We start from the raw sequence: 10,188 nt of genomic DNA, 5'->3' as shown, positions 1-10,188 counted from the left end.
GCATTCATTCCTTTGCTTGACCTATTTATTTAAATATGTATATTTTTTTTAATAATTAGTTATGTTAATTAATGTAATAGATTAGAATATGAAGTATCATTTTTAAGTTTTTAATTTTATTGTGAGACATTATGTCATTTGAATCATGAAGTGCATGTTATAATATGTATGTAATTTCAAATTACAAAAAACATAGAATACAAGCTTCTATTTCTATAAATTAGAGGAGATACCAAATGTTTACTTATTCTATAATAAATTAGACACATTTTAAATTCAATTATATATAAAATATCACATCATATGTTATTAACTTTGGCAAGGGTATTTTAGTCCTTACACTAAAAAATTAATTGAAATTTTCTTGGCAGAGTTGTTTGGGGAAAGACGAAGGAATAAAACCATGGAGAATTGCGGGAATGAGATGGTAGCAAAGAGAAGTACGAATGTGTTGGAATTCCTCCTTTTTTTCAATTTCTTCGGTTGCACCAAACCTTTATGTTTGGGTGAATTAGGGTTCTTAGCTTCTTTTTTCTGATGTTGAAGACAAAGGGGGTCGAATAAATTTGGAATTTTGGATTACTTCACTGGTTTCCTATTTCTGCTGGGTTTTCCATTTATAATTGTAAAAAAGCTTTATGGAGTTCATAGCAATCATTATTTTTTGAGGTTGCTGCCTTAAAGAGTTTCTAGGCGACTGCTCCAGCTCGATTGACATTTGCTTCTTATCAATTTTTGAAATGGTAAGTCTTTTTATATAATTATATATATGTATACATTTAAAAACGTTTCCTTTATTTCATGTATTGAAAAATCCTTTTAATTGGTAACTTCCAGCTTTAACTGCTAGGAGCTATACTATGTTATAATTGTCACATTTTCTGGGCATAGAGGATAATGGAGATAACTGAGATTGAAAAATATGAAAGTTGTGAAGAGGATAGATTATTATTAGTAATGTTGGTGGTGTTGTTCCATCCAGGCAACTCTTTTAAGATGTGTCTGCAAAAGGTTACTAGGACAGACAATCCTTGTTATAACAAACTAGTTCTATCCTTAGTGGTTCAGGGATAGTTTTATCAAATAATTAATTCTTTTAAGGGTAATATTATGTTTGTATCTTTGTTAAGAACTTGAGTATATTGGTTTTTGGAGGCTGGTATTTAGTCAGAGTACATTGTAGATAAGAAACGAATATGTTGTTTCTTGGTGAGAGGAGCAAGAAAATGTAACAGTTTATATGTAGGTTGTTGGCATGTGTTTGTCCTTGTAACATTATAATTTCAGTTCAATTACTTTACACAACAATAGTTTATCTAATCAGGGCTGGTTTATCTAATTATTTGGTACTGTTAAATGTTTGGTTTCAAAAATTAAGTTCAGCAACTCTTTTCTACGTACAGTTTGTTCGTTTAAATTATTTGTGCGGTTCTTGGTTGCAATTAATCTCTATGTTACATTCTACTCTGCGTGCTTCCCTTCCCTCTCTTTGTTTCCGTAAAGAATAATGGGATTCTTTTCGGTGATAAATAAGTTCGAGTTTTCTTATGCAGTTCTCTGATGCTGTTTTAACTTTCATTTTGCTAAATTTGAATTATATGTTCATACTTAAGATGTGTCCTGAAAGTAGCTCTTCTCATTAATTCATATGGTGACTATTCTGTTTGAAGGCTCAACCTGCAGAAGAACTTCCGCAGTACATTCACATCCAACAAAATGATTTTTTATACCGAAAGTAAGGCCTTTTTATCTCTCTTTCGTTCTTTCCATATAAAAATTTGGTTTGGGTATATAAAACATTAAAATAGTAGGTTCTCCTCACCAGGTAAAATGCTTATATACTTACATCCATCATTTTTTAGTATAGACCAGTTGCTTTTATGCCTTATAGAAATTTTCAGGGTAGCTATAGACCACATTAGCTTTTGGTTGGAACCTCATCAAAAATGTCAAACCTTTTTTTTTTTTTTCTTTCTTTCTTAGTTTTTTTTGAAACAAAACCTCAGACTTGTATTAATGAGAAGGAAAATACAAGAAAAAGTGAGTAGGAACACCCACTTAAAAACAGGAGCCAAAAAACCCAAAAACAAGAAAAACAAAAATATCATTACAAATAAATTGCCATTGCCAAGCTCGGATGAAATCAGAGAAAGAGATACCTTTGAATTCTTTAACATTAACATTATATAACCAGGTGGCTACCTATTGTCTAATCTTATCTCAAATGCATTCAATTTTCTCTCTACATCTTCAAAGATACTCTTGTTTCTTTCCACCCCGAAAGCCCAGAATGGAGCCTTTACTGCTGTTAACCATAGAATTTGTGTAACTTTACCTCCTTTCTTTTATTGGGTGACAAGTCAATGCATTGAGGGGGTATACACCAACACAAACTAAACTCCTTTAGTAATTTATACTACTCCTGTAAGGAGAACCTTCAATGAAGAAATACATGATCTGTTATTTCATAATCCTACACCAGCTTGGCGAGATAACTTGGAAGGGCCTTCTCCTTTAAAGAATATCATGGACATTAAGGCACCCAAGGCAAGTAATCACACAAAAACTTTGACCTTTGGGGTTATTAGGTGTTTTCCTGAAAATCAGTCCATTGAGGTGACAATACAGTCCCAACTGAACTCAGATTGTCAAAAGCTGATTTGTATGAAAAGGTTTAGAAACATCACCCATCCATTCCCTTCTTCTATCTTCCATGGAACTGTAAATAGCTCTACTTCTGACTCGCTCAATTGAATAAGATCTGGGACTTTTCTATCTTTCAGATTGCGGGAGAAATGGGATTGCTTCTTTCAGGGACTCTGAGCGAATCCAAATATCTTCTTAAATTTTAATTTTACTACCATACTCAACCTTGAAAGAAACTATCTGTAAGTATTTTTCATACAAAAGAGCAGTGGCCTTCCATAGGCTCCTAAACGTCAAACTCCCACCCTTCTTGGAATCCCTTTGGTTTTCATTTAGTGGAAACTTTTTTTTTATCACCCTATACCAAAGAGTGCCAATTTTAACCATTTTGGAATCCCAGATTCGTAAATGTCAGTTTTTTAAAAGACTTATACATCCAGATTTGGCCTCAGGTGAAAAAACTTCTTTTGAAAAACCTTGTTTAACAATAACTTTACCTACTATTGGAAATTTGAAAATTTTAAATTGGAATCAATGTTTGACTTGATTCTTTTTATCAGCCAACATTTAAAGAAAAAGGATTTGTGTTTTCTTGGTAGTTTTTACGAACTACAGTGTCATTTCCCCCCTTTTTCTTATTGTCATTCTTCCATCTACATTTTGTTCAGACACAGGAAACAAAAGGAGGAGGATATTGCTATATGTGAATGCAAGTATGATGAAAACGATCCTGATAGTGCTTGTGGGGAGGAGTGCTTGAATGTACATACCAGCACAGAATGCACTCCTGGCTTTTGCCCTTGTAAGGACTATTGTATGAATCAGGTAAATATCTCTCTCATACATGTTTCCATGTGGTGTACGCATGCTCATACTCTTTCCTTTCCTGTGTGCATGTGGATGCATCTGTTACTATGCTCTTATGTTTATTTTAATGTTCTTCATGTTTATAATCAATTTTGTGGCACAAAAGCATTTTGACTTTGCTGTCATGAATCATCACAAGTTTCATCAGAAATGTTTAGTACTTATACTACTTTCTAAACTTTTTATGTCGAAATACTTTGCCTAATCTATGTTCTTGTTCTGATTGGTGTTAATGTTCCTGTTTAACAATTAAAAGTTGTTTGTCAAAAATATATAAATAAATAAATAAAGTTTGCTTCATTATTGATATTACAATATTCATCGATTTATGATTAAGCAGACATCTGTGCTGACATGCATTCTCTTTACATTCACATGTAATACATATGTATGATAATATTGCTTGGTGGAAATTGCTGAGAGCAGATAGTTATTTCTTTGGCTAGTTGAGGGTAGTTGTGGAAGTACATGTTTCAAGGGTTTAATCAGGTAAAGGGAAGACTTGAATATGGGTTTATGATGACACAATGAGAAGAAGAAAAAAATGTTTTCAGTGTCTGTGAACAATATCCATGAACAACAGCAGAAGGAATTTGTAACAGAAAGAGAACTATAGTAAAGGAAATCTCAGGTTATTATGCCCTTGATAAACCAATTTACTTAATTTTATTTATCTAAAGTCTAAAAAAGTTCTAGTGTTGACGAATAAGGTTAATTATTCAAATTTGTTATACACTTAGTGCAAAGACTAGGACATCCATAGACTGATTTAACTAAAAGACCACATCAAAATATGCTCTTGAAAATTTTAGGCGAGTTAGGCCTGTTTGGATTATTTTTGTTCTTTGTTTTCATAATCGTGTTTTAAAAAAATGATAATAGAATACTATTTTTGTTATTTTTAAAATAAAAGAGAGGTGTTTGATTAATGGTTTCTAAAAATAATTTTTAATTTTTAAGAATAAATAGGAAAACAAATTATTATGAGAGGAAATGAATATTGAGATCATTAGGGAAAATGAAAACAAAGAAAATAATGAGAAAGAGATGTAGAAAGTGTACTTAGAGAAAGGGATGTGAGAGAGAGTGATGAGAAAAAAAGAGGAAAGGGAAAGTGATGTTAGTCAATGAGAGAAAAAGTAATGCAAGTCAACTAGGAGTGAAAGTGAGGAGAATAAATAAAGACTGAGAAAAAAAGAGTGATGTACGTGGAAAAGGTGTTTAAATGAGAAAAGAGATAGTGATGAGAAAAAATGAGAGGAAGTAATTTGAGAGAATAAAAAGTGATGAGAGATATCGAGGAGAGAGAAGGTGATGAGAGATACTAAGGAGACAGAAAGTAATGAGAGACATCGAGGAGAGAGAAAGTGATGTGCTAAACATTAAAGAGAGAAAGTAATGAGATTTTTTTTACAAAAAAAATATGTACGTTTTCTAGAAAACTCTGAAAAATCATTTTGTTGTTATCAGAATTCTCTGTTTTCTATAACATTGTTTATAAAAACCTATTATCTAAGAGCAATGTCAAAAATCCCTACTTGGTTTCAGAGAATAATTTTTCGTTTTCAAACACAAAATAAATTTTAGTGTCTATGCCAAACAAGCCGTTATGTTTCCACTGTATGGGAAGAGTTTGAACCTTTACTTCTTCATTTATGTTGTGGAACTGATATCTTATCTGTATTGGATGTCTCTTCACTGAACTGTGAGCAGAAATTTCAAAAATGTGAATATGCTAAGACAAAGTTGTTCAAAACAGAAAATCGTGGCTGGGGCCTTTTAGCAGATGAGGATATAAAGGTAAAGTTTTACAATCTACTTTTTTAAAAATTGGTATGTTTTTTTTTCTTTTCAATATCTGGAAATGATTATTTGCTAGTTCTATATGAGGAGCAATAATGAACTCCTCTGTATTTTTATTCTAACATTTAATTGATTAATAATTTTGCCTGGTCTACATTTTAAGATGTATGTACTTGATTAATCAAACACCTCCTCTTTATTTCATACTGCAGGCAGGACAATTTGTAATTGAGTATTGTGGAGAAGTGATATCATGGAAAGAAGCCAAAAGAAGATCACAAGCTTATGAAATTCAAGGTTTCTTTTGGAGTTGCAATGTATGTTTTCACATTATCTTTTATCAAAACTAATTTTGCCATTATGTGTGGCTTGATACAGGTCTCAGGGATGCATTTATAATATCTCTCAATGCCTCTGAATCTATTGATGCCACTAGGAAGGGAAGCCAAGCTAGGTTTATAAATCATTCATGGTAAGCCATTTCAGCAGAATGTTAGTGGAAAAAGTAGGGGAATTAAAAAATTAATTTACTGTGTCTTGTACTATATCTTATTCCACAAAGTTGATATTGCCAATTTGTGTTTTTTTTCCCTTAGTTTTTTATTTTTGTTACATTTTCAGCCAACCTAACTGTGAGACGAGAAAGTGGACTGTCTTGGGGGAGGTAAGGGTTGGAATATTCGCAAAGCAAGCTATCCCTATTGGAGTTGAATTGGCATACGACTACAATTTTGAGTGGTATGGTGGTGCCAAGGTTCGATGCCATTGTGGTGCAGCTAGCTGCTCTGGATTTCTTGGGGCAAAGTCTCGTGGTTTTCAGGTAGTCTTTGATAAGATAGGAAATTTTTTATTCTCAATTTTGATGGAAGGTTCAACTGGTTATATTCTGGTTTTGGCTGATTAAAATAATCTTAGGGAAAAAGAAATAAGAATTTTTTATTGTTCATTTGCAGTTTATTTGAGTGGTTTTTTTTACTTATAAGAAATTTATTGGTGCGTATGTCATGGGGTAATAGGTAATATTAGGTTACTCCTACCAAGTTGGAAACGTTGCTTGTAGTCGTTAAGTTTATTGTTTTATCATTTATTTTTCCGTTTGGGAGTTCTTGTATTTATTTATTTCCTCCTATTTTTTTTCCTTTTCCAAATCTCAAAGTGTGTACCTCCTCCCCCCACCCCAAAACACAATATCATTCCCTGCTCTAGATTTGGAATTGAGGGTGCTGTGAAACTCAGCAATTATGGTGATAGCGATGATAATGATAATGACAATAATCGTAGAAACTTTTTAAGTAGAGTGATAAAACGTGGTTTGATATCCAGCTTTTGCCCTGATATTCAATTTTCTTGTGGTGCATCTTTCAAACAGGAGGATACATACCTATGGGAAGATGATGATGATAGGTATGTTTGCCCATTCTTGATGTTTTCTAAGATAAGGTTTTCATTATCTTTATTAGGCTGCACTGGATCATTTTGTGTTTACGTAAAGTGAACTTCTGCACATGTTTGCTTATGCTGGTTTGGCTATAGCTGTTCAACTTGTTTAGCACAGGTGGTTCTGTACTTTTTGTTAATCATACTATTGAGCCTTTTGTATGTTGAATATGTCTACAGGTCTCTATCTCTCTCCATCTAGTTATTTTTGATAGGATACAGGGGATCAAAATTTTTAGTGACAACCTGAAGTTTGAGAAAAAGTATTTTGAATTCCAAACTGGCCTGTGAAGATGCTATATCTTTGTTATGGAGATACTGTCACAATCACATTAACATCTGATGGGCAGTTGTTTTCAAATTAGCACTCACTCACAATCCAAAGTTTTGATAGTTTGAGATTCTTTTGTATACCATATATAGTTTCTAACTGTGTTTTTGCTTGCAGATATTCAGTTGAGAAAATTCCTCTGTATGATTCTGCTGAGGATGAGCCTTCGTCTAAGCTTTTCAATTCAATGGCTGTTAGCTTCTCAAATTCTGAATATAATGTTGATGGGATGACACCAAATGTTAGTATGGGATCTGAGCACCAGTTCTTGTCGACTTCTCTCGTTGTTCAGTCCCTTGATTCAGTTCCGATGGAGGGGATGGCTATCAGTGAATTTAAAGCTGAAGTGAATGCAGAGAGTATATTATACTCCCAAGATGCTCAACAGACACCTCCACAAAAAAATGCAGTGATATCTCATATCACAAGTAATAGCACGCCTCGAAAGTATCAGGTTGGACCAAAGTCCATGGCAAAGAAAAAATCAAAGCAATATGCTAATGGGAAGTTGAAAAAAGTACCACAAAAGCAAGTAGATATGAAGTTGGTTGCTTTACTCTTGCCAACAAAAGAAGCACAAGAGGAAATATTACAAAATGAGGTATTCCATGCTTTTTCTTCTTCTTTTTAAGAAAAGAGAAGACAACGCTACTGAATTTTCCGAGCTTTTAAATTTTTGCGTGCTTGTGGAACTTCATTCTTAATTCAATCTAGGTTAATTTGCTTACTTGCTTGGCAGGAAGTGAAAAATTATGCTACCTCCCATCTTAAATCATTATACGATGAGATACGACCTGCCATTGAAGAACATGAAAGGGACCACCAAGACAGTGTAGCTACCAGTGTAGCCGAGAAGTGGATAGAAGCTTCCTGCATGAAAATGAGGGCAGAGTATGACCTTCATTTTTCAGTAATAAAAAATTTCATCACCATTCCTCAAAAAGCCTATGGCCAAGCAAAACCATCTGAGGCTGATGATCAGAGTGAAACAAAGTACTTGACAAATTGATTTTTCATTCCACAGGAACTCAGATTGCTTTGAAATACAAGACTTTGTAGCAATTTTGTTGTTTATATTGTAGTGACTAATAAATAAACTTTTTTCAACATTCTCAGGCTCTCAGCTTTATATTTAATTGCCGTGTAATGATACGACATTGCACACAGTAACGTGACAAGATTTTTCAGATAGTCAACTATATCATTCACCACATTGACAAAAGGTCGAGTTCGACGAGAAAATCTACTCGCAACGTGAGTATGAGTGAGTCTGTTGGTATGTTTGGATTGCTTGAAAGGCCTCGTTGGAGCATGACAGAAGGGAAAACTCTTCTTGTTTTTGTATCTTCAAGTTTGGAATTCTTACCAAAACAATTTGGGCCATGAGCACCCTAATTTGGGATGGATGCTTCATTTGATAAGCATCTAATTTTTATGTTCAGCTCTTATTTTGGACATAAATATACATAAATATGCTTCTATGCCTTGGAGAAAAGAGAAGAAATTAGTGTTTATATTTATATATCTCCTTTGCTCAACTTAGTCTTTTATAGAAAGCATTCAATAAAACTTCGAGGAGAAAGCATAATCTAACAAAAAAACACAACCAAGTTTTATGGAACAACATTCTAATATTAGCCTTCTCCATTTTCGACTATGGATATCTATGAATTTATGGTGAAACTTGCTGAGTTTCTGTGTAATATTGAATTGGAAAGAATGCTTACTGTTCTATAGAGATATGGTTTCGCAGACATAAGTTTGTTAATGAAACCGATGCAACCATCTCTCCCCAAGACAAAAGGATGGGTCTAGGTATGATTCTTAGATATCACCACAATATTGCCATTGTCTCTAAGGATGACTATATGTTACGGGACCAGGATAACCTTATTATATTGACTCTCGTATTCAGGCTGATGGTCATCATCAATGATATCTCTTTTATACTTTTTTTTCTTAAGGCCAAGTAATTCTAAAAAGAAAGTTTTATGGAACAATATGATTTTTGATATTAGTAGAAAATTAAGAAAATTTATAGATAGAATAAATATATGTTTAAAAATATAAAATTCTTAATAGAATTTAAAGACATATATACAAAAAGTAATAACATAATGCATGAATTGAAGAATAGAGATAGATTGATTTCCAAGAATTCTTTACATGTACAAAAAACAAAATAAAAAAATAACAACAAGACTATTATATGGAATTTTTTATTTAATATTTGTTGGAATTGATGATATATCATTTATATTAATGAGGGTTGGGATTAATTTTTCTATCAACTTGGATCTAACATATTTTTATGAGTAATAATATGTGCACTAAAATATTACACCAACTGATGTGATAATTTCTTTTAATCAATCACATTTATTTTAGATAAGACTCACTGTTTTAAAAATAATAACATTTAGTGTAATATTTTGGTGCATAATCTTGATGGACATATCATTATTTTATTTTTATATTGATAAAGTTTAAGATATATATCGATATATATATAAAATATTAGAGATACTTATTAATCACTTGTTAGATTCTACATATCTTTTAAGATAAGTTTATCTTATATATTTTCTAAAAGTATAATTTCTTTTTTTATTTGATTGCTGCTGAAAACTATTTATCATTATTATTGTCTATATTTGAATACAATATTTTCCAATATGTCTCGACAACTCTCACATCTCATATTTTTGAGAAATTTTGGAAGGAAATATTTTGTACACAAAAAAAATCTTCATAGAGCTATATCTCTTTTGACAAAAAATTATTATGATTGATATAAAATATCAACTATAAAGGAAGATATATTGGATAATTTTTTCATCCAAATAAATTTATGAGGATTCTCCGGTGCACCCCCAAAAAGGGCACATCGGTGCAATTTTTTGTATTTTTGGCTCAGAAAGTATATTCGACATGTGTACATTGTAGTTATTTAGAGTATCATGCTTCAGAAAATTCTAAATAATTTACAGTGTTGAAAATAAGATTCAAACAAGTTATCTTTCACACATTTAAAAAAAGTAGTCACGCATACAACAAACTATTTTAACTTTATTTTCTATACTGTAAATTATTCAGAGTTTCCC

General features: G+C 32.2%; 1 protein-coding gene across 1 annotated transcript; it reads left to right on the top strand.

Annotated features, from left to right (window-relative positions):
* Nucleotides 1-376: 376 nt before the first annotated feature.
* LOC133804889 (histone-lysine N-methyltransferase ASHH1) lies at nucleotides 377-8,525 on the top strand. The gene is made up of 11 exons (XM_062242999.1): nucleotides 377-743; nucleotides 1,671-1,735; nucleotides 3,315-3,471; nucleotides 5,227-5,313; nucleotides 5,529-5,613; nucleotides 5,695-5,788; nucleotides 5,938-6,136; nucleotides 6,686-6,720; nucleotides 7,202-7,685; nucleotides 7,824-8,077; nucleotides 8,201-8,525. Exons 1-11 carry the CDS (start codon nucleotides 741-743, stop codon nucleotides 8,229-8,231), a joined length of 1,494 nt encoding a protein of 497 aa, XP_062098983.1. The 5' UTR covers nucleotides 377-740; the 3' UTR covers nucleotides 8,232-8,525.
* Nucleotides 8,526-10,188: the final 1,663 nt, after the last annotated feature.

The sequence above is a fragment of the Humulus lupulus genome, chromosome X (genome assembly GCF_963169125.1).
Source record: "Humulus lupulus chromosome X, drHumLupu1.1, whole genome shotgun sequence".
Lineage (NCBI taxonomy): Eukaryota > Viridiplantae > Streptophyta > Magnoliopsida > Rosales > Cannabaceae > Humulus > Humulus lupulus.
This window is presented reverse-complemented; position numbering and strand designations above follow the sequence as displayed.